A 24,008-nucleotide genomic window follows, 5' to 3' on the forward strand; every position below is an offset into this window, starting at 1 on the left:
CTAACAAATTCAGTTAAAAATGAAATTGGAAGGGGTGGAGAGGGTCAGAGGTTGTAAGCATCTGTGGAAAGCTACACAATTGTATAAGGAGTTTGTCAACTGGAATGGAAATTAATTACTTTAAAAAGTTGATGTGTTTGAATATGATAAATTAAATGATAACTACTCATTTTTTATGAAATTTGGGGGATGAATATGCAAATTTAATGGGCAAAGCAGTGTAAAATCACAGCACCCTTCTGACGTAAGTAGTTGCACATAAGTTAGGACTGGAAACGAGGAGTCGTCAAAAAAGGAGCCTGTGTGTCTCATGCCTAGGCTTATTGCTCTGAGTCCTGCATTACAGTAAACCTGCATCATGAAACTGAAAACTACGTGCATTCCCATATCTCAGCCTAGCAGATAAGTACATTGTTATCCTTTTCCCACAAGCTGATTACATAGCTGCATGTATAGAGTTAGGCTTGGAAAAGTGTAATATCATTGTTTGATATTTCTCATTGAAAATCTGCCTGTGCAAAGTCAAGGAGTTAGTATAAACTGATTCTTTGGGCCAAATGATTGCCTTCAAGCAGCATCCTTTGTTTCCCTCTGTGTGTACTACATGCGCTAATTAGAATATTCTTCTGTGTGAATTAGGGTAAATTTATCCGAATCCATTTTGGAACTACAGGCAAGCTGTCATCTGCTGATATTGAGATTTGTAAGCAGCAAACTCTCTCCTTTTTAAAAAAAATACAATTGCTTATCTGAAAGCTTGGAGAGCCTTTCTCACTGAATTTTTCTTTGTGCAACTAGATTTATTGGAGAAATCCCGAGTGATTTTCCAGCAACCGGGTGAAAGAGACTATCACATCTTCTACCAAATCCTGTCAGGAAAGAAATCAGAGTTACTGGGTAAGCATTATGTGGATCTACAGCTTTTAAGAACCAACCTTTAGCTGAATAGACAGTGGCTGAGGAGGGGGCACAGGGCAAACCTGTGTTCAGAAAGGCCCTTATGCTTCCACTTGAGAAAACTGAACTTCCACTGTCAACTACGCTCTTTTAAAGATGCTGTTCCAATGGCAGCAACAGAGACTATTTTTCTCTGATATACTGATGCAGGTACCCTATAAAGTGAAGTGATATTACAGATTAGACTAAGGGAATGAGACTTAGAGAGGACTTTTAAAATGTAGCGTTATAAAGGCAAAAAACATCACTCTGAATTTGTGTAATCCAAGGTCTCAAAATATCTGGAAAATGTTACGCCTCCAAAAGCATTTGTGGTGATAAAAATTTAATTATCCAGATTTTCACATATGAGGAGATTTGCTTATAGGTCCATGAAAAAAAAGCTAGTTCCCGCTTTCTGCCCCAAGTGCCAAAACTGGCATCCTAGCGTGTTCTGTAGCAAGGGAGAATATGCAAAGCTGCCTGCTGCTGATTGTGTGGCCATTACCCCTTTCAAGTTTTCCCTAGCTGAATGTGGTCTCATAGACCTGCTGGCGAAGAGCAGAGAGCAGATGAGGTCTCTCTGCTCCCATCTCCTAATGCTTCGAATAAAACCTTCACTAGTTATTTAAGTGATGTGGTTTGCTGACTTTAATTTGTGCTCTGAAGAAACACATTTTATAAAATGCATTGAAGAGTCACTTTATTGCTGCACTAAACTGCTACTAAGCTGTAGCAATCATAATCTGTTTTGAAGTCTTATTATCCTGACAGTGCGTGGTCAAGTCCCTAACCCTCTTAGCTTTTACGTGGCCTAATTAATGACAATTACGGGAAAGACTTCAAGGAAGCATTGCACTGAGATTCCAGTGTGAATCCCTGTGCTGGGAAAATATGCTCTTTCTCATAAACTGTCTGTCTGTATAATCTACAACAGCACATACCTTTCTGGCCAGCAGAATCATGTCTGCAGGCTCTTGAAGAGGCTGAAGCCAATGGGGACTTCTGTTTTGTAGACAAGAAATGCATGTGTTTGTATATAAACACATACATAGCTAAATATAGATACGTATAAATATAGAAAAACATAAATGTAGATAAATGAATACATAACAGTGACTACAGAGCAAAGTAACACAGACTTACACAGAATATGATTTTATATACACATATATTGATAGACATATATATATTTACATATATACATATTTAGACATGTAGGTATGTGTGTATGTATGTGAAAGAGTGAAATCTAGACCAAACCTTGGTCTGCTGAATGTGGGTGAAACTTTCTGTTGATTTAGGGAAGCAGGACTCTCCCTGTAGTTTTGGAGCCAGCTAGCTTTCTAGAAAACAACTCTACATCTTTTGGTTTTGATGTGAAGGAGAAGGAAAGAGGAGAGAAAGAGAGCGCCATATTCAGACTTTTGTTCATCAAGAGCCAAGTGTCTTCCGCAGAGAGTCCTGGAAGTTGCTATTTTGTGAGTTTGTTATAAAAGAGGGGAACCATGCCCATTGTCCGTCTTGGATCATACTAAAATCTTTTTCTCCTCCGTACTTAGATGGGATTTTTATCCCTACAGGCATGCAAGGCAAAAAGTAGGGCTATACAGGAAATTATGAACTCAGTATACTGCAAAACATGCTCAATAGATGTGTATGCAGTATTCCCATAATCTTTTTATTCATGCTTTCTCTAAATTTTGGTCTTCAGACTGGAATAGTAGAATGAGAGAGTTGGTTGCTGCCCTGCAGTTGTAAAAAAAAACCAACCAAACAAACAAAAAAAACAAAAAACAACTTTATACACAGTTGTGCAGAGACAAAATTATGCCAGAGTTGATCTTTCATTCTCCATTTTTTGGGGGATATCCTGAATGGATGGCAGTTTTGACCTTAGCAGTTCTTTTACAGATATGCTACTGGTATCTACCAACCCATATGACTACCACTTTTGCTCACAAGGAGTAGTTACAGTGGACAATTTGGATGATGGAGAAGAATTGATGGCAACGGATGTAAGCCTGTATTGATTTGACTTTGTGCTTCGTAGATTAAGTGCATGTGGGGAGGAAAAGTGCTGGCAGGAGCCTAACTTCTGTCACTGAAACTATTGGACTAAAGTGAAAGCAGAAATGGGTCTTAATTGCATTCATACTATGAAGCATGAGGCCTGATAAACTATTATACTTTTGAACCTGGCCTTGCTCCATATAATGCCCATGGGCACAGTGTTCTTATAATTTTGATATATAAAATGCTAGGTAAAGGGAGCTCTCCTGCTCCCCAGCTACTGCTGGGTCTTCAGGGTGTTCCAGTGGCTGCTTAGTGAGATAACACACCTTGGCAGATTAGTAATATCTGCCACACAAAGGTAGATTGCGGGGCTGCAAAATGCCATGGCTTTTGAATAGGGAAGTGACAAAATATCTGTGTTTCCTTTTCACAGCAAGCCATGGACATCTTGGGATTTGTACCCGATGAGAAGTCTGGTGCCTACAAGCTCACAGGTGCCATCATGCACTTTGGGAACATGAAATTCAAACAAAGACCCAGAGAAGAGCAGGCAGAGGCTGATGGCACTGAAAGTAAGAACAACACCTAACGTTGCAGCTTAGCTTCAAAAGTCTGGCATGTATCATGCACTGTGTTGAGGAAGAAGCAGTCTGTTTGCTTTGATCTTGCACAATGTAGCTCCCCCTCAGACAAGAGTGCTGTGCTTTATTTGTAGCTGTGGCTTGTTCAGTGGTGGGTAACCCTACTTAGTAGAAGGTGAATAGACACAGTCAGAGTAACCCAATGAAATTCCATTTTTGTGACCGTTTGAACAAAATTATTATTAAAAGTTGTTGCCTTAGCTTTCTCTTTCATGTCTTCAGGTCTTGCTTCTTTACTTCCTCTTGCACCTGAAACTGCCTATAACCAGTGTGGAGATATGTTCTTTTCCCTATACCTGAAGAGTTTCTCAAGTGTGATTCTTGCAGCAATTGGGGTCTAAGGTAGCTAGATGACCTTCTCTACCACAAGGGAGAGTACAGGCACACCTAACACAAATCATTAAAAGAGCAAGGTCTTTATCCAGTTTCTTTTTGGAAGTGGATGTATTTAATATTTTTTTCTTGGCTAGGCATGTTTCCATGTAGAAGTTCAAAGCCAGTTGAAACCTTGTTTCTCTTGATCAGGTGCTGACAAAGCCGCCTACCTAATGGGAATCAACTCCTCTGATTTGGTTAAGGGTTTATTGCACCCTAGAGTGAAAGTTGGCAACGAGTATGTGACCAAAGGTCAAAGTGTTGAACAGGTAAGGAGAAGCTTTCAGGGTATTTGGATACCTGTCCCGCAAGCCTTGAGGACTCATCTGTAACATCTCAGAGAGACAGACAGCTGCTAGAAATATTAACACGTACCTCTAGTACCTGTTCTCATTTTATATCCCCAAACTTGGGGGAATAGACAGTGAAAGTGTGGGAAACTGGCAGAGACTGACAAAGGAATAGTGGCCGGCACTGCCTTTGATAGGATTGTTTTTCTGATGTGTTAGTAGCAGCCACTCAAGGAAACCAGGTGCAGTAAAACCACATGGGGATTGATATCTAATTCTAGATGAGAATAGTCACCTAGAAGAGTTGAGCCATGGATTATTTATTCACTCATCACTCATTCATTATTCATGTAATTTTAAGCTCTGTGTGACCTCAATCAGCTAAAGGCAATATCCACTTAAAGGTACCTCTTAATTTAGGAAACAAAAGTCCTTGGGTTAACACTGCTGCAGCTGTAGCAGTATTGTAGAAGATGCTGCAGCATTTTGGTTACAATGAAAATTGTTGTTTGAAGACAGGCTGCGGTACAGGCTCAGAAACTAGAAAACTACTGGAGAGAGGTCTATCCTATCAGTGTAGCTGCACATAGGCTAGAGAAGAGACTTTTGACAGACTTTTCCTGTCGCCTGCTTATGCCATAGCATCCCTCAAAAATTAGAAGCAAATGGCAATGAGCAGCTTGAGCACAGACCTTCCCTATTCTGGCAGTAGCTCTGGACATCATAGCTGGCATCCGGCCCGTGAGCTTTCTGGTACCTAACTTCCATGGCAATGTAAGGGATTAAAACATTCACAACTTGCTGTCCAGCTGTTTCCCAGGAGGTACTTTATTAGCACTTTATGTACGTGTTAGTATACACACATATACATAACGACATTTGAAGAAAAGTCAGCATAGATAATGGGAGAAGCTGTGTGATGCATTAAGTATGCCTTGGTGATTGTAAGAACTGTTGTGAAATTTCATTTAAACCATAAGTAGGGATTGAAATAGGCTACTGCACTGAAATCTTTGTGTTCCACAGTGAATTCTGTTCCACACAGTGGTATTTTGAAACATGTATTTTAGGTTTTGTATGCTGTTGGAGCCTTATCTAAGGCAGTGTACGATCGAATGTTCAAATGGCTTGTGGTCCGTATCAACAAGACCTTGGACACTAAGCTGCCAAGACAGTTCTTCATTGGAGTCCTGGATATTGCCGGGTTTGAAATCTTTGATGTGAGTATTAATGTGTGAGGACTTGGTGGAAGGACATAAAAGATACCAAGCGATAGCTCTTGGGTGGATATTTCTTTTTCTAATTGAACAGAAGGCAAAGTGCTGAGAAAGCCATAAAGCAAATAGTGTATATGATTTTACAAGGTTTTTCCATGAATAGATGTAGAAAACACTCAGCATTTAGCACGCTAGACATGCTGATAGTTCCTGGGGAGGAAGAGGGTGGCAACCTTTAGCAAAGACATCTCACATGCTTTGGGCTGTATTTTAGGAGAATGTATTGTTCCCACTCTTCCTCTTTGAGAGAAAGCATCTTTCATAGGGTAAGATATTTCTTCCTCTTTGTATCTCAATATAAGAGATATATCTTCATCTCGATATAAGAAAGACATTTTTTACAGTGAGAACAATCATTCACTGGAACAACTTCCCCAGCGACTTGGAAGAGTCCCCATCACTGGAGGTTTTCAAGATGCAATTGGACAGGGTGCTAGACAATCTCATCTAGGCTTCCTCTCCCACGAAAGGTTGGACTTAGATGATCTTTCAAGGTCCCTTCCAACCTGGGCTCTTCTGTGATTCTATCATTGTTGTAAAGAAGTGTATGTGAGAAAAGCACGTCACAACTTCTGTTTCTCAGAACCCATTCCTGAAGATAACTGCTTAATGCTGTTGCTGCTACATGTTGCTCTCTGTACACAGCAGAGCAAAGGGCGCGTTGGCTCTGCTTTACAGGACTGCTGTGGCATGCTGGTGAAGGAAAGGCATGTGCATCCTGAGAGACCTGAACAAATCTGGGCATCCTCACACTCCAGAGGACTGTACGTGAGGCAGCCAGCAGCCTGCTACTGAACTCCCTCCTCTTTGCCATTGGTGTTATGCTCAGTAGTTTCTCAACCAGTTACTGTTTAGAAGGTTTTAGATGTAAACAGTTTCCTTCTTGCTGTTCCACCAAGCCCTTACCATAGTTAACTGTGGTGCAAATGCTTCTTTTTTCTCTGCTTCTGCAGTTCAACAGCTTTGAGCAACTCTGCATCAATTACACTAACGAGAAACTGCAACAGTTTTTCAATCATCACATGTTTGTCCTGGAGCAAGAAGAGTATAAGAAGGAAGGCATTGAATGGACATTCATTGATTTTGGCATGGACCTGCAGGCCTGCATTGATCTAATTGAGAAGGTATGTACAGGAGTGCTATGGTGTATTTAGTGAATTGGTTTTATTCATGATGCTCCCTCGGAGATGTCCTCAAGGCCCAGTGAACAGAGTAGGATAAACAGCAGGACAAGTTTCTTGCCTTTCTATTTGCAATACAGAATCAAAGGAAAATCAGTATTTGTGGCTACTTGGCTTTACCTCTGTAAGTTTGCCTTATAGAGCCAACAGTAACCACAAGCTGCAACTGTTAATTTGTATGGCTGTATAATCTTCCTTGGTTTTTTCTTTGGTCTTTCTCTGTCCCTACTCTTCTTCCATTTACTATGTTCCACATATGCTTAACATCAAACTTACTTGTCAGCTTTTCAGGGCAAATGCTGTTTCAGTCACATGCCCTGTACCTCTCCCCGTGAGGCTCCTGTTTCTTACATTACATGTTGATGTGCAAAGTTCTTTGTGCTCTTGCTAGCCTGGAGCTATTGCTTCCCTCTCACTGCTTCCCCAGCATGGGATATGCCTTTCCTTTTCTCTTCTTTGTGAGTATAATGTGGTGCTGGTGGGGACAGCTGTCCCTTGCTGTATCCCTCTTTCTGCTATATCTTATGGCATGGCATCTAACCCTGCTGATCTGTGAGGACAAATGAAATTTTGAGTCTTGCATTAGCAGGACATTTGGAACAGCTGGAGTAGAAAGACTGATTAAGTGCTCTTCTACTTGATCACTTTCTTCTCCAGGGGTAGGATATCTGCACGTGATCCTAGTCCCTCAAACAATCTGTCCAGTGCTGGGAAGGTAGTTCATCTTTTCCTGAGACACGAATGATAAAATGCTAGTTGGTCCAACTGCCCTGTAAGCTAAATCAAACCCTTTCTGGAAGTCATCATAAAGCCTCCTAAGGCAGAAGTGACATACTGAACAGTCAAAAGTATGGTTACTATTTTAACAGAACAGTCAAAGGCTTCCTCCTCAGGATGAGAAGAAATTTTGCAGGCTTAAAATTCCATCAGATCAAACTTAAAGGCTGCACAGTTGCTGAAAACAGGCAGCCTAAGCATTTTCCAACAAAGATGTTCTTAAATCCACAGCCATTGGGAATCCTGTCTATCCTTGAAGAGGAATGTATGTTCCCGAAAGCTACAGATATGACGTTCAAAGCCAAACTCTACGATAATCATCTTGGCAAGTCACCTAACTTACAGAAGCCCAGGCCTGATAAGAAAAGGAAATATGAAGCTCACTTTGAACTTCTTCATTATGCCGGTGCAGTAAGTTCCTCTGCTGGCAGGCAGACTTTGTATCGGAGGTCTTCCAGGTGGGGTTTGGCACATAGCGCACAATGAGGGAGGGTGGGAAGGATGAAGAGGGGAAGAAAGGAACAGCGAGGAGTAAAAGCAGACATCTACTCTCTCTGCACAAGTATTGCAGCACAGTAAGATACCACCAGACTCCAGGACATCTGGTTCTTGGATACACAAATAAAATGAAACAAACTGAGGAAGGCTAATAGTGCTTTTGCTGAAAATATGCCTTGCCATGCCTTGCCTTGCCTTTATCACTTTTCCTATAATCAGATTAAGACTAGTGATTAAACAGCAGCAGCATCTAACTTTCCAACTTGGTTCCCTGTACAAATTAACTGAGTAATTTCTGCCTAAAAGATTTGACATCGCTTTTTTACTCACGTTAGGACCAGTGTGTCAAAGTAGCAAAAGGAAACGTGGTTAATTCTGCTGTGTAGGTTTAGTTAACAGGTCAGCTGATGATGGGGTGAATGGGAATACAATCCAGTACTGTGATACCCGAGCCAAAACTTGCCGAGTTTCAAAGCTCTGTTTTCAGACCAGACGGGCAGAAAGAATTTGAGAGGGAGACAGGAAATTTTTTATCAAACTAGAGTTGATAATGAAGCCTCAGAGCAGCAGAGCTGGAGCTTACCTGATGCTGTTAATTTCAAATTATAATTGAACATTAAGCTAATTTTGTATTTATTAAGAAAAATAATGCCCATCTTGGTCTTTATTTGCAGTTGTTAATGTATTCAGTAAAGAAAATTAGAATTTCTATCCTCTTGTGGTACTAATAATGGAACATATTTTCCCACTAAACAGAGCTGTAGCAAAGTCCTGGAGTTAGATTTTTTTTAATCATTAAGTTTCTGTCAGAAAACCTTAATTATTTCATTGTAGCATGCTGTTGTGAAGTGAAATTATTACTTGTGTGTTTTATACTTCAGCACTTATTAATAGGATTCCCGGGACACTGATGACATGTGGTATCTCTACAGCCGCATGGAGTCCACGAGAAGATGTAGGGACCAGACAGTTTGGAAGAGGTGTATGGGATTCAGATGGCAATTATTAGGAAGAGAGGTTTGGGAATTAGGAAGCAGAGAATTGGAGGGGAAGTGATGAAAAACCGGGTGGCTGGTACTGCTCCGAGTGAAACACTTCACAAAAGGTCATTGGCTTCAAGCCAAATCATAAAGAACTACTGGCTGCTCTGAAGGGGAAAATTTGCAACCTCTGGTTTGTTTTCAATGCTTTCCTGTAGGTTCCCTATAACATCATTGGGTGGCTTGAGAAGAACAAAGACCCACTTAATGAAACTGTAGTAGGTATTTTCCAAAAATCATCTAACAAACTCCTGGCAAGCTTGTTTGAAAGCTACGTTAGCGCTGACAGCGGTAAGCAGAATCAGCTCACGTGGGTTTTCTTTCATTTCTGGGATGTGTGCTTGGGAATGAATTTCAGAAACAAAACAATTCTCTCAACTGCAATTGACTCAATGTTAAATGAGGCAGTGACTAATTATTTAGATGCGCACAGCATCTGTAGGAGTTTGCCAGTTATACTAAGGAGGCCATTAACTCAGCTAGTTTGAATGCATAATACCTCTGAGCAATTTTGGCAAGGAAATCTGTGTGTTGTGAGCACTCCAGTGGGAGTTTGAGCATGCGAGTGTTCAGATATGCAGGCAAACGTTGCACAAAAAATTTTGTATATAAATGCCTGTGAACAAGAACAGGTCTTTTTTCCCATGCTGTAGTCCTCCTTGCCAGCCACCCTAAATTAAATAAGAAATACAAAGTTTAAGAGAGAGTTTTGGAATATTTTGTTGGATTAGTGGCAACTAGACACTGAAGGTACCTGAACATCATTCCACATCGGCCAAAGTAGATTTTGCCAATAGGTCTTCCTTTTTGCTTGCTTTTTTTTTTTTGTTTGACAAGACTAATGTATGTCTGAGAACGTATTTAAGCTGTATGCATTACACAGAACTGTTTTATTTGTGAGAAGACAAGTAGCAAGCACCCAGAAAATTGATCTTAAGTAAATAAGACTGGCATTCATTACAAAGATGTAGCTCTTATGTCCTGAAGTTGCAATCACTTACAGCCTATCTATTAGTAACCTCATTTCTATAGATGTTGTTGTCATGAATCATAAGACACTTTCTGAGGAAGCAAGCAGGCTGCAGACTTCATAATGTGAATAAGAGACGGAGCTGAATGTAAATAACAAAAATCCTGCCACTAGCAAATTCTTGCAAGTTACTAACTGCCTATTTGCCTGTGGATATTCCTGTCTATCAGAATACTACCTTGCTTTTCTTCAGTGTCAGGAGAAAAGAACAGCCTGTCCAGATTACCCTCTTCCAGTCTTGGCAGCATCACTTTCAAAAGGGGGGAAGGCTGTGGATAATTGCATCAAGCACATTGCACTCTTCACTTCTCCTTTTATGTTGACTATTGTTGACAGGTGACAGAATGCCAGACCTCCTGGGAATGATCTAATGGTCCAGTGTTTAGAAAGCTGCAGCAATTGCTGTACAATTTGGGGTCATGTTTGGCTATTGTGAAACTTTGTAAAGGTCATGTCAGAAACTAGCATTCCTTTGGCGGATCTGAGTGATTTTGACTCTGAAGCTTTAAGCAAAATTCAGGGGATGCAAAGCTACAGTATCTAAAATTACAAAATAAATATTCATTTCCCTCTACTCTGGACAAATGCTACTTGCACAAGTTCAGTGTCTGCATAGCAGACACATGAGAATCAGTGTCTATACAGTACAATGTAAAGTATAAATTTTCCCTAAGCATTACTTTTCTGCATCGTCTCACCCTACAGGCTTTTTAATGAACTACAAGAGACTATTTTGTTAAAAGTTATTTTTCTGCTTTATTCATATTTATGGACTTTCTGCATAACAAGTGATGCTGTGTAAATCTGAAATGCAAATGCAATCCAGAAAGCTTACAGTGGTCTTTGACAAAAATCCTAAGTATGGACAGAGAGCTGCAAGATTGTGATACATCACACGATGTTCAGAATGTTTTGTATAATATTTGAGCAATTAGAGCCATCAAGTTATTAGCTATGCCTTTCATTCAAAGGGAGTTGCACTATTAGAATGGTTTGTCTGTCTCACATGCCCTGCCTGCACCCCTTACTGAGATATAGATTGTGATTTTTATTTATTTATTCTTTTTCCCCTTAGCTGACCAGGGTGGAGAAAAGAAACGCAAGAAAGGTGCTTCTTTTCAAACGGTGTCCTCATTGCACAAGGTTTGTTTGCCTCTCCCCACCTGATAGTTTGAGTTAAGACAATACATTGAAGAGGAATATTAAGGATTGTAATGGACAAGAAAACTTCAGATCCAACATCAGAATTTGATTCTAGGCCTGGGATATTGCCCTTGGCTAAGTGAATATACTGTTATTAAAACCGCATGTGTGAGGGGCTGCTCCATTTTATCTTGTTTGAGCATTCAGGAGATGAAGTGTTTTCTATTCTACTCGAGAAAGTATCACAAAATCTTGTGAACAACCTTTATCACTTATTTTGTGGCTTATTGCTTCATGCATGTCTGTGGAACAGGAACTGATTACAAGTGATTTGCTAGTCCCCGTCTGATTACGGTTTGTAATTGGATCCTAGGGTTAGAGCAGTCATGGAAAACAAAAGTTGTTGAATGGAGTGTCATATAGCTTCTTTTTTCCTGAGTAATTCCCTTCTACTGGGACTGACATGTGCTCCTAATGGAAGCTGTCACTAGGATCACCCCTGGGGAAAAATGGGGCCTGTAATTTACCATTAGTACAATTTCTTTTGGGTAACACTGAGGAAGCTGTAATGTAGGTAAACCTCAAATAGGAAAGGAAGTAGTTGTCTCCCACTAGTCATGTCATTTTATCTTGTTTGGAGGTACTCCTCATGAAGGGAAATCACGGGAAAGTGAGACCTGTATCTTACCAGCTGAAGAAGTGTAAAGATAGCTGAAGGAACACTCAGACAGTAATTTAATAATCCACAAATAGAAGCCCATGTTCCAGCACACAAGGAGCTGCTAAGTACCCAGCTCAGGTTGTCTCATTTATCGTCCTGACTGGCGTATGAGAAATTTTCAGTTTGAACAGTTGTGCTGATGACATTATATTCTACCTCTAATGGTCTCTATTTTCTGCTTACTAGAGAAAACACTTCCCACAGAGCTTGGTGATCACTGGTAGGCACTGAGCGGTTGGCTTCTTCCAAGCTAGCTTGCTGCCTGCCTGGGAGATGTCTGATTAAGATCAATAAAGGGAAAATGTTTGGCCAGGAGGACAAAAACCTAGCTTTTATGAGGAACAGATGGGAAAGGTGAACTATCCTCTGAGTGGGGAAGTGACTAGGCAAAAATGCAGCTGACTTTACAGAAATGCTCCGCAGGATGATACTGCATCTTGCTTGCTGTTCATCGTGTTTCTGATATTTCTGGGTTTGTGAGTAAAACACGTGTCTTCTTAAGACTTTGCTAAAACTGATGTGGATTCCTATAATAAAGTTAATCTGTACTTTGGTTTATTTGAACACATTTCTCTGTAATAATTTTGGTAAGCTTATAATTTTGTTGGAGACTAGTTAGAGAGATGACCTTAATAAACTTAACAACCAACAAACCAAAGAAATAAGTGATTGGAATTCCACTAAACTGCTAAAGCTAATTGTGTTTTTAATATGTCTGTTCTAGGAAAACTTAAATAAGCTGATGACTAACCTGAGATCTACAGCCCCTCACTTTGTACGATGCATTATCCCCAATGAATCAAAAACTCCAGGTATGGAAAACACAACAGTCTTAAAATTTTAGTATATTTGAACTATGTCATTCCAATACTTACTTCCAAGTAACCAGATTGTACTTAAATACTGTCTGTGTTTCTCACCTTATCCAATGGTGTTGCTCTTTCAGGAGATGACACCTCACATTTTCCAATTCCCTCAGTGAAATGAAGATTAAGCCCTGTGGAGAAGCTCCATTTAATTTAGCCTTGGTTTTTCCCTTGCAGGTGAAATGGATGCTTTCCTTGTCTTGCATCAGCTCCGCTGTAATGGTGTCCTGGAAGGCATCCGCATTTGCCGTAAGGGTTTCCCAAACAGGGTGCTTTATGCTGACTTTAAACAAAGGTAATGAAGAGCTGTGTTGTCTCCTGTCCTAACCCATCAGTCAAAATAAGCAAAGCATGTCTTCTCAGTTTTATTTGAAGTATTTCATTCCATTCAAGTATATTTTCCATTCAGTTTGCCTGAACATGGAAGGAAGAATTCTGCTCTTGCTTGTGTCTATGTAGGTGCAAAGTAGGAAATTACCCTAGGTGATTTTTTTTTTCTTTCTTTTAAGTTTTGGGGGAAGAGGGGGGAAAAAAAAAAAGCAGAATCTAGGCCAATTTTACTCATTGCTCATCTGTTATTAACAGGTACCGCATTCTGAATCCAGGCGCGATCCCAGAGGATAAGTTTGTGGATAGCAGAAAAGCTGCTGAAAAACTGCTGGCATCTTTAGATGTTGACCATAACCAATATCGTTTTGGACACACCAAGGTAACCAGAAAAGACCATCACTGCTTATGTAAAGAGAAAAGTGATGGATCTAATATTTAATTTGCAGAATAGGACATTATGCAATTTCTGGTGGCAGCGATTAATGAAGAGTTAATAATACAAGGAACCAGCAATATAGCAGCACAGTGATACTAATTTTTAAGCTGTGCTAGAGGAATTTTATTTCTCTGCCTCAAGCTCCCACAAAGCTTTTGTTACAGCAACACTACAAGTGGACACAGCAGCATCTGATGCTCCATGCCCCTCAGTAAAACAATAGCTTATTTAATATAATATAGGTACACTCAAACATATATGGACGACAAGATCAGCTGCAGCTTTTGAAATGAGGCCATGTGCAATTATGACATGATCCCATTAGCAGGGATCTGGGAGTTGGGAGTTGTGGTTCGGCTGACCTGCTTTGAACCCTGCCGCAGTTGAAAAGTACTGTGGCAATAAAAATGTGGCAATAAAATAGTGTGGCCTATTCAAAACTGGGGAGATGAGACCTGGTTTTAAAACAACTTTGGAATTGTACAGTGCAGTCCCTGATGCAAGTAGTATTTGGCCCTCTATACTCTTTTACTTCATAATGTGTCAATAAAAATACCATTCTTCTGAATTATTTCAATAAGGTCTGTGTAACTCTGGAATAAAAATCATTCGTTATGGTGAAATAACATCTGTGCATGTACCAGGTGTTCTTCAAGGCTGGTCTCTTGGGCCACCTAGAAGAAATGAGAGATGAGAGACTTGCGAAAATCTTAACGATGATCCAGGCAAGAGCACGTGGCAGACTGATGCGGATTGAGTTTCAGAAGATAGTGGAGCGCAGGTATGAAGGCACCCCCTTAAATCTTAGTGGATAATAGTCATTACCATTTAATTATATGTTGAATAGAGCCATTATTACAGTCCTAAGGCTATAGCTAACCCTAAATTAAAGGTTTAAAGTGGATGTATGATAAAAATAATAGCAACTGTATATTAGTTGCCTGCAGCTCTGGTAAAAATCAGATTTGGAAATGTTTCATGTCCCTGAAAATCAAGAGATATGGAGGAAGTTTCTTGTATATCTTGGAACCTAGTACAAGTTCCTAATATTACTGAGAACAAAGCCATAAAACTGACTGAGAATGAAAAAAATTCTCACTTTCTCAATTCAGGCTAAGCTTTAGGGAATTTTGTTTGTTTTCTTCTTAAACCAGGGACGCCCTTCTTGTAATTCAGTGGAACATCCGCGCTTTTATGGCTGTGAAGAACTGGCCCTGGATGAAGCTTTTCTTTAAGATCAAACCTCTTCTGAAGTCTGCAGAAACTGAAAAGGAGATGGCCAATATGAAGGAAGAGTTCTTGAAACTGAAGGAGGCCCTGGAAAAATCTGAAGCCAGGAGAAAGGAGCTTGAAGAAAAGCAAGTCTCTTTAGTTCAGGAGAAAAATGATTTGCTTCTCCAGCTCCAGGCTGTGAGTAGACACATATATTCATATATTTATTAGATGTTCTTTGAAACTCAAAGGCTTACAGACCAGAGCGTTAGTGTAACTCAATTAAAATAAGCTGTTGGTCTTCTCAGAGTCTTGCCAGTAATTAGAGTGGATACGTTCTAGCATATAACCAGGTGGGCTAGCAATGCAAATCTTAACAGGTTCTGTCCAAGGCAATGTCTGCAGCAGTTAGATACGGAAGTAGTCTTATATGTGACTAGTCATGCTCACCACTGTCTCATTCTGCTCCATTAATTACTTATCGGTCTTGTCTTCTGAAATCAGGAGTAGGAAATTTTCCTTACGCTGCTCTGTAGCGTTGGATCAGGCTCTCTGACCACTTACAGGATAGGGGACAAGTGAGGAAGAAAAAAGGCTGGGCAGTCATTGCTGTCCTCTTCCTTGTGCCACACCAGGAGCAAGACACTCTGGCAGATGCCGAGGAACGATGCGACTTGTTGATTAAATCCAAGATTCAGCTCGAGGCCAAAGTCAAAGAACTGACAGAGCGGGTTGAGGACGAGGAAGAGATGAATTCTGAGCTGACTTCGAAGAAGAGAAAATTGGAAGACGAGTGCTCTGAGCTCAAGAAGGATATTGATGATCTTGAAATAACACTTGCAAAAGTAGAGAAAGAGAAGCACGCTACTGAAAACAAGGTACCTTTAGAACTTCAGCATGTAATCAAAAGAGGTTGGGCATGGATTACCTTTATGAGATGAGCTACTGGCCTTCTGATGGTTTTACACTGTCTGTTACACAGGTCACACTGAAGGAGCAGTATATACAGAGTTATTTGACCTTATGAGGGAAAAAGTGTTAACTCTGAGCCTGTTTCCCTTTTCCTGAAATGAGTTTTGCTGCAATTCAGCTAAAGAATTATGTCTAGTTTGGGCATTTTTAAGTAAACAATTTTCTGCTGTAACCATGAGTTCTTCCAGCTCTTCTTCTTAGAGCCTGTAAATGTAAAGCTCATCTCCTACTTCTCCCAGAGAGAATCAGAAGCTGGACTCCACCACAATGAGACTGACACTAAAAAGAATTTAGTACATTTGAAAGCATATACTAAACCCACAACAAGAACTGGCACACATTGCCTCCTTTGATGGCAATTTCACTCAGAAAGCCACAAGGGGCTGGGGAGGGAGAGATTCCTTTCTTTCCATTGTCTTCCTGCATACAAGTTCAGTACAGTCATTTGAGCCAGGTTGTGATTATCCCTTGCTTCAAAGTCTTACAAATACATCTTCCTTTCTCACACAGGTCAAAAATCTGACAGAAGAAATGGCGACTCTTGATGAGAATATTAGCAAACTTACTAAGGAGAAAAAGTCCTTGCAGGAAGCTCATCAGCAAGTTCTGGATGACCTACAAGCAGAGGAGGACAAGGTCAACACACTGAGCAAAGCTAAAGTGAAACTGGAACAGCAAGTGGATGATGTAAGCTGGCTCTGCCTTCATGTTTCCCCAGGCTTGTTTGTCCACCACTTACTTACAGTTTTCATGAGTCTGAAATGCTGCAAAGCTTTGAAATGTATTCTTGTCCTTTTAGAAACGATCAAGGATTTAGAAATGCAGTCCTTGTACTGTCTGTAAAAGGTATAATTACAGGAACACTATAAAAACTTATCTGTGTAGTTCAGCCTTTGAAAGGAGTGCGATAATGAGGGAATATCTACTCAGTTTGCATTTGCAGTGTAACTGGCACGAAGTCAAACAGAACTTTGCTACTAAGAGAACTGTAATGCTTGCAGAAATGTAAAGCGTGGACTAACCCTTATTATATTTTTTTAGCCCATACGCCCACTCACTGCTAGAAAACAAAAAATGTAAAATAGGATGCTTGTTAAGTACTTCTGCTTCACCACTTGCTAGTGCTCAGCACAAAACTGGGCTCAGCATACATCTGACTGTTGTAAACCATCTATGTTCCATATATTTAATAAGTGACTTTGTTCCTAAAGCTTGAGGGCTCACTTGAACAAGAGAAGAAAGTGAGGATGGATCTAGAAAGGGCAAAACGCAAACTGGAAGGGGATTTGAAGCTGACCCAAGAGAGTGTCATGGACTTGGAGAATGATAAGCTGCAGATGGAAGAAAAGCTAAAAAAGTAAGAGACTGATTCTGTTGTACAAAATAAAGCAGCACAGTTACCATTGTCATTTCAGAGCCTTCAGGTGTGTCATCCTGCTCTGATGGTGGCTAAAAGGAAATTCCATGAGGAGAGAGTGTGTAGCCAAGGAGGGAGGGAAAATCACTCTTACTTGTGCACAGTGTACCTGAAACATTAGAATTCATTACACTTTCCAGCATCAAAAAAAAAAAAAAAAAAAAATGTTTTTCATTGCTTAGAGGAGAAAGCTGAAGGAAATCTCTAAAAAGTTGTTCATCCTAACTAGCTATGACAGTATTGTTGAAAGATGTGACTCTGTTAAATATATTTTTCCATTGAGTCTGAAAATAACGTTACTTTTGTATGACACAAAGAAGCAGAAGTATAATTGCACAAATGCATGCAGAGTCTTGACTTGGAAACTACTGCTCAGAGGAAGATGTGTTTTCATGCAAATCGCAATACATGAGGATTGCTTTCATTTTTAGATATGTTAAAAGTTTTAGTGAACAACTCTTTAAAAATTGCAAAAGGCTAACTTGAAGCTACAGGGAAAATTGTCACAGTAGGATTTTCCTTTCTGTGGCAGGAAAGAATTTGAAATGAGCCAGCTGAATTCCAAGATAGAAGATGAACAAGCTATAGTGATGCAGCTGCAGAAGAAGATCAAGGAGCTTCAGGTCAGCTTGCTTCTTTCTCATATATCTTAGGACGAGTTTCTCTTTGTGCCTCACTGAAGGGCTTTGCAGAGACTTTTCATGGCTAGCTGCAGCTCGGCTTTGAGACCCAAAGTGGTGTAACTCCATAGCTTCCCAGACTGATCCCTTTTCCCCTCAGGATGCTCTCTTTATAGTGATTCCTTCCCAGTAGCAGGACATATGACCACAGAATGCTAGCGGTTTCAGGCAAGGCAGAAAGGCTCTGGTGTTTTGTTTCAAGCAAATAATATTGTTCCAAACCATGGAGCTGAAGGTGGATGCTGGGGAGGAGTTCAGCAGTGATAAGCATGGATTTGAAATTTAGAGGACGGGCTCAAATGCACAGGAAATTTTCAACAGAAATGAAAAGGCCAAAGAAAGTCAGTACAGTCCAAACAAAATGTCTTGACCCAAAGTATCAGCTCTGCTTTTTTGTAAACAAAGAACATTTGCATAACTTGGACATGAAGCGTAGATTAGTCAAAATAACTGTTTCATAAAAAAGACTGCTCCCAATGAATGTTTGTTATTCATGCAATTCTACACACTGCTGTATTTGAAATCTTGTCTTAACACTCCTAGAGAGAAGTTACTTCAGTCACAGAGCTCTTAAAATGGGAACAAAGAGTCCCTTTCAATGACAATTTGTTGCTCTACTCCTACTGTCAAGTAACTTCTCTCATGCACTTCAGCTGAATGTCAGGTACATGAGTATAAGGTCAATGCACTCGACCTAAATGTCTTGAACTAGAGCTTGTAGAGCAATCTACTGTGAGAAAGATGTGACCCATCATCCTTACTCTAGCTCAAGATCTGATTTACTGGCACAAACAGGCAAGTCCTTTAACTGCTGTGCTTCCACCTGTGTTGTAAAGTGTGGGCTGGCAGAGGGTTTAACGATCTGTAAGGTGCTTCATGGTCTTCTGATGGGAATCATCATGAAGGTGACCCAAAGGTGCTCATGTCTCTTTGGTAGGCTCGTATAGAAGAACTAGAAGAGGAGCTGGAAGCAGAAAGAGCTGCTCGAGCCAAGGTAGAAAAGCAGAGATCAGATTTGGCCCGAGAGCTGGAGGAATTAAGTGAGCGACTTGAGGAAGCTGGGGGAGCCACAGCTGCCCAGCTGGAGATGAACAAGAAACGTGAGGCAGAGTTCCTGAAGCTGCGACGAGACCTCGAGGAGGCCACACTGCACTACGAAGCCACGGCTGCCACCCTGAAGAAGAAGCATGCAGATAGTGTGGCTGAGATGGGGGAGCAATTGGACAACCTGCAGCGGGTCAAGCAGAAACTGGAAAAGGAGAAAAGCGAGCTGAAGATGGAAGTGGATGATCTGTTATCCAACATGGAGCAGACGGTCAAGGGAAAAGTAAGGGTCCTGAGGCTTCCCAAGCCCCCAGAGGTCATGTGTAGCTAAGGCTGGTCCAAAGGTTTCTCAGGATACCTGGTAGGGCTGGAGTGTTTTAGAAGGTGGTGTCTTGCAACCTGAGGGTGCTCATGTGCGCAGTGTCCTCCCTTCCCCAGCTGGCGGTATAACACTTCTTACCTGGAGATGGGACAGCAATTAAGATGGCCTGTCTAAACCACATAGTGCATCCCCAGTCCCAGGCATATTGTTTATCCATATATCTCAGAGCACAAAACTGTATCACTTAAATTATGCTCCCCAGGCTAGTGATGACTGGGATGATGCCATCCAAGGCAGGATATCTCCCATCCTAAGCAGAGTCCTCTCAGATCCTGCCCTTGGTTCACAGTTTTGACCCATGTTAGCAAGGAGTGCAAAGCAAAGGCTTGCATGACCGCCATGTGTATTTTTACTTCCTATGGCTGAATTGTGGATTTTGTTTCCTGAGTAGATAGTTTTGGTAGCTTTCAGAGCACTCTAAAAAGTTCTTTCAGTGCAAGTGAAGAAAAGAAATTTCAGTATTCTGAGAGTTAGAAAGCTGTCATCAAACTCGATTTATGATAAATGGCAATTAAAGCAGAATCAGTAGAGCAATTTTCATTGGAGGTGATTTTCCCATCTAGCAGTTATGAGGAGGCTATGCCTGAACTTCATAGGCATGTGATTGCTTTTGAAGTTCTTGCAGAGTCTTTTTACACTGGTGCTTCCGTTCAGAACGCAGTTCAGGGAAAACAAATGGGGAAGGCGGTCTGATGGGGAGTCTCCTGGCCTGGGGCTGTAGACACAGGGCTACTATTCCCCCTCTACTTCTGTGGTATTTGTGTCTTTGCTATCTGCCATTTCTCTGAAAGACAAACAAAAAAAAGGACACATTTGGAAGGCTACAGCTTCCAAATGGCTGCCTGGAGGCTACAGCTTTGTTTGTCTTTTCTCCTGATTCCGTTAGGCGAATGCAGAGAAACTTTGTCGCACTTATGAAGACCATCTGAACGAGACAAAAATGAAACTGGAAGAAATGACTCGCCTCATGAATGACCTCACTACTCAGAAGACAAAACTCCAGAGTGAGAATGGTATGTGCATGTTCAGCCCAGACAGACTGTTTCCCAGTAACTTATTGGGTGTGTCTCAGCACTGCGCTGGTGAGATGTATTGTGCAACGGCATCTGCTCTGAAGGTGGCTGGATTAGGATTGCTGAACGGAGCAGTTGCTTTGTGTCTTTTGACATTCCTATCTTCAATATTTTTATAACCTTGGGGAGGGGGACCTTCCTCAGACTGGCTTTTAAAACAAACCTATAACCATATTTACCAGCATACTGTGATACCATCTTATGAACTGAAATGGATGTGCTGACTAGGTACCCAGATTCAGGAAAAAGGACATGTACATCTATCTTGCAATGCTAGAGGGAAGATGAAGGAGTTGGCATACTGCTGCTGTCTGTGTGAACACCATCTTCCTCAGCGTGACCTTGGGCATTGCACTCTAGAAGATGCTCACATCCGACCAAAAAAACCACATATCCTCCAAGTGCTTGCTACCTTTTTCACCAGAGTAGTACTGTGTCGTGGTTTAGGCCCAGCCGGCAACAAAGCACAACGCAGCCACTTGCTCACTCCTCCCCCCCGGCGGGATGGGGAGGAGAAAATACAACAAAAGGCTCGTGGGTTGAGACAAGGACAGGGAGGGATCACTCACTACTTATGGTCACAGTCAAAAAACAGACTCAACTTGGGGGGAAAAAAGGAAATCCATTTAATTTTTTACCAATCAAATCAGAGTAGGATAACGAGAAATAGAACCATATCTTAAGAACACACCTTCCCCCCACCCCTCCCTTCTTCCCGGGCTCAGCTTTGCTCCTGATTCCTCTACTTCCTCCCCGACCAGCAGTGCAGGGGGATGGGGAATGGGGGTTGTGGTCAGTTCATCACACACTGTTTCTGCCGCTCCTTCCTCCTCACACTCTTCCCCTGCTCCAGCGTGGGGTCCCTCCCATGGGGGTCAGCCCTCCACCAGCTTCTCCAACGCGAGTCCTTTCCATGGGCTGCAGCCCTCCACAAACTGCTCCAGCGTGGGCTTTCCCTCGGAGTCACGGCCTTCTCTGGGCCCACCCACCTGCTCCAGCATGGGGTCCTCCACAGGCTGCAGGGGAATCTCTGCTCCACCGTTACCCTCCATGGGCTGCCGGGGGACAGCCTGCCGTCTCACCACGGGCTGCAGGGGAATCTCTGCTCCAGCACACCTCCTCCCTCTCCTTCTTCACTGGCCTCGGTGTCTGCATGGCTGCTTCTCTCACATCCCACTCCTCTCTCCATGCAGGTTTTCTCTTCAGCAGTCTTTTCCCCATCTTAAATATGCTGTCCCAGAGGCGCTACCACCACTGCTGATGGGCTCAGCCTTGGCCAGCAGCGGGTCCGACTTGGAGCCAGGGAAGCTTCTAGCAGCTTCTCACAGGAGCCACCCTGGTAGCCCCTCCCCTGCTACCAAACCCCCACCACACAAACCCAACACATACTATTTAATCTCTGCATCCTCATCACATACCACTGGTCTGTGTATTTTCAAAGACATATTTTTCATTTCCTGTGTGTTTTCTTGTTAGTTCTATGGACTCCTATAAGACTGCAGTTTCCACCCTGCAGTGGAGTCCTCCTTGTGATAAATTAAGTTTTCCTTATGTATCCCTCTGCTCTGTACACTGGTCATTGTGAGGTTCTCAGGGTGCTTTGCAGCCCTCTGAAAAGAAGTCTGTGGAAAAGCAGTGTAAAGTGGTGAAGAAAAGTATAAACAAAACCAGCTACAACTGCATGTGAAAGTAAGCATCAGTCTAGTCTGATCCATGAGCTGAACTAAAATTAATGAATCGAGGTATTGGCAGTACAAAAAAATAAAAAAAAACCCCATACCACAAAACCCACAAAAAAAACCCAAACAAACAAACAGAAAAAACCCTGAGGAAAAATATCCTGGTGAAGTGTCTGATGGTTACAACTTTGGAAGAATCTTCACAAAAGTTCAGCCACAAACACTGTTAGGTCTTTTCCTCAGCAGAATTGGACAGGTGGGACTTTGATTTTGGCTGGGACTTTGTCATTTCATCATCTTACTTTTTTTTTTGTTAAATCCTGTGGCAGGTGAATTTATAAGACAACTTGAAGAGAAGGAGTCACTGATAAGTCAGCTGTCCCGGGGGAAAACATCATTTACACAACAGATTGAAGAACTTAGGAGACAGCTAGAAGAGGAAACCAAGGTAATGCTTTGACTGTGTCCCATTCATTGAAATGGAATGGGGAAAACTGTTTATGTTCATTTGTAGCCTGGATAAAAGCTGAAATGAGACCTAGGAGTGAGAATGCTTCCTGGTAATTGTACTGCTATAAGTTCCCGCCCCTGACTGAAGCAAGTCACAAGAGAAGAGTTTGGGAAAATGATCAGCATCCATGACTGTTAAATAAAACTTACCCAGTAGGATAGCCAAAATCTCAGAACTTGCATCTTTAAAGTTTGGATGCTTCTCCAAAGGTGTTAAATTATCTTCAGTCTTGATAGCTTCCTCAGCATGTCACCAGTTAGGGATGACTTCAAACACTTCTTACCTCACTTGACCTAGACTGTCAAGGCCAGAGGCAAAAAGAAAAAAAGGCTTAACCCTCCATTTGAATTTCTAGGGGCTGTTTGTTTGGGTTTTGCTGTAGGTAACCCTGCAATGCTGTGACCTTTCTATCCCTGCAGTCCAAAAATGCCCTGGCTCATGCCCTGCAAGCAGCCAGGCATGACTGTGATCTCTTGCGGGAGCAGTATGAGGAGGAGCAAGAAGCCAAGGCAGAGCTGCAGCGGGCTCTCTCCAAGGGAAATGCAGAAGTGGCACAGTGGAGAACAAAGTATGAGACTGATGCCATTCAGAGGACTGAGGAGCTGGAAGATGCCAAGTAAGTGGGTTACGTGGGCTTCATCGTGCCCTTGGCTGGCAGGACTGTGCTCCCTGGGACTTGTTATAGCGCTAAGGAAATAGGGCAACCTGGTTGGAAAAATCCCTCTGGCTCATTGCTGTCATTTGTGGCCGTCCTTCTGTTCTTTTCATTGCTTGAGCAGGTCAATGTTTCTGTTGAGTCCTTGTCCATGGGGTAGTGGATGTGGTTACTGGGGTTTATTTAAGAACCAACAAGATCAGATTACCCTACTTGGTTATCTCGCACACTCACTTGCTTTGCCCCAGCCCAGTGCTATGTTCCCTTGGTCTTGACTTCCCTTCCCAGCAGGGAGATGATGGCTGCCCTAGGAAGGTAGGGCAGAAAGTCATGTTGGCTCATGCTGCGCAGCCGCTCCCAGTTACCAGTCTCCAGGCATTATAGGGCAAGGTCTCTGAGCATCTCCAACATCTGCCTCTGCGCATCTCTGATCTGCAGGATCTTCCCCCGCTTCCAGTACATTTTCTCCATCTAGCATCTTCATGTTCTTCTTTCTGGGCCCTCCTTTCTTTCCAGGACCTTTTCTTGCCAGGACTCCCAGCCCCCTGTTTTCCCAATCTAAATATTCTATGAACAAAAGCCCAAGGCATGACCAGCCTCCTAATCGGTGGTTCTGTCTCATATCTCTTAATTGGAGGAACATGACACTTTCATTTAGACCAGGTCTTATCAAAATTTACTACCAGCTCGTACTGGTTACAGCTAGCAAGTAGCAAGCTGCTGCTTCAGTGTTCAAAAGTTCAATTTCAGATATTCACACACACACACACACACACACACATGCACAAAATTATCTGCCATATGTCAGCATTCATAATTTAAGCTG

The 24,008-nt window shown here is 41.8% G+C and overlaps 1 protein-coding gene across 1 annotated transcript in view; it reads left to right on the forward strand.

Annotated features, from left to right (window-relative positions):
* The window catches only part of MYH15 (myosin heavy chain 15), a 66,678-nt gene that overhangs the window by 27,411 nt on the left and 15,259 nt on the right, over positions 1–24,008 (forward strand). The window contains exons 10-32 of the mRNA XM_050912211.1: positions 640–703; positions 799–897; positions 2,851–2,954; positions 3,386–3,524; positions 4,119–4,237; positions 5,329–5,478; positions 6,489–6,659; positions 7,725–7,904; positions 9,190–9,322; positions 11,137–11,204; positions 12,650–12,737; positions 12,969–13,086; positions 13,377–13,500; positions 14,202–14,338; positions 14,712–14,967; positions 15,405–15,647; positions 16,252–16,428; positions 16,953–17,098; positions 17,691–17,781; positions 18,776–19,165; positions 20,151–20,277; positions 22,346–22,464; positions 22,947–23,143. Of these exons, the coding sequence (XP_050768168.1) occupies positions 640–703; positions 799–897; positions 2,851–2,954; positions 3,386–3,524; positions 4,119–4,237; positions 5,329–5,478; positions 6,489–6,659; positions 7,725–7,904; positions 9,190–9,322; positions 11,137–11,204; positions 12,650–12,737; positions 12,969–13,086; positions 13,377–13,500; positions 14,202–14,338; positions 14,712–14,967; positions 15,405–15,647; positions 16,252–16,428; positions 16,953–17,098; positions 17,691–17,781; positions 18,776–19,165; positions 20,151–20,277; positions 22,346–22,464; positions 22,947–23,143 (3,440 nt within the window). The remainder of the gene's footprint in view (positions 1–639; positions 704–798; positions 898–2,850; positions 2,955–3,385; positions 3,525–4,118; positions 4,238–5,328; positions 5,479–6,488; positions 6,660–7,724; positions 7,905–9,189; positions 9,323–11,136; positions 11,205–12,649; positions 12,738–12,968; positions 13,087–13,376; positions 13,501–14,201; positions 14,339–14,711; positions 14,968–15,404; positions 15,648–16,251; positions 16,429–16,952; positions 17,099–17,690; positions 17,782–18,775; positions 19,166–20,150; positions 20,278–22,345; positions 22,465–22,946; positions 23,144–24,008) is intronic.

The sequence above is a fragment of the Gymnogyps californianus genome, chromosome 1 (assembly GCF_018139145.2).
Source record: "Gymnogyps californianus isolate 813 chromosome 1, ASM1813914v2, whole genome shotgun sequence".
Lineage (NCBI taxonomy): Eukaryota > Metazoa > Chordata > Aves > Accipitriformes > Cathartidae > Gymnogyps > Gymnogyps californianus.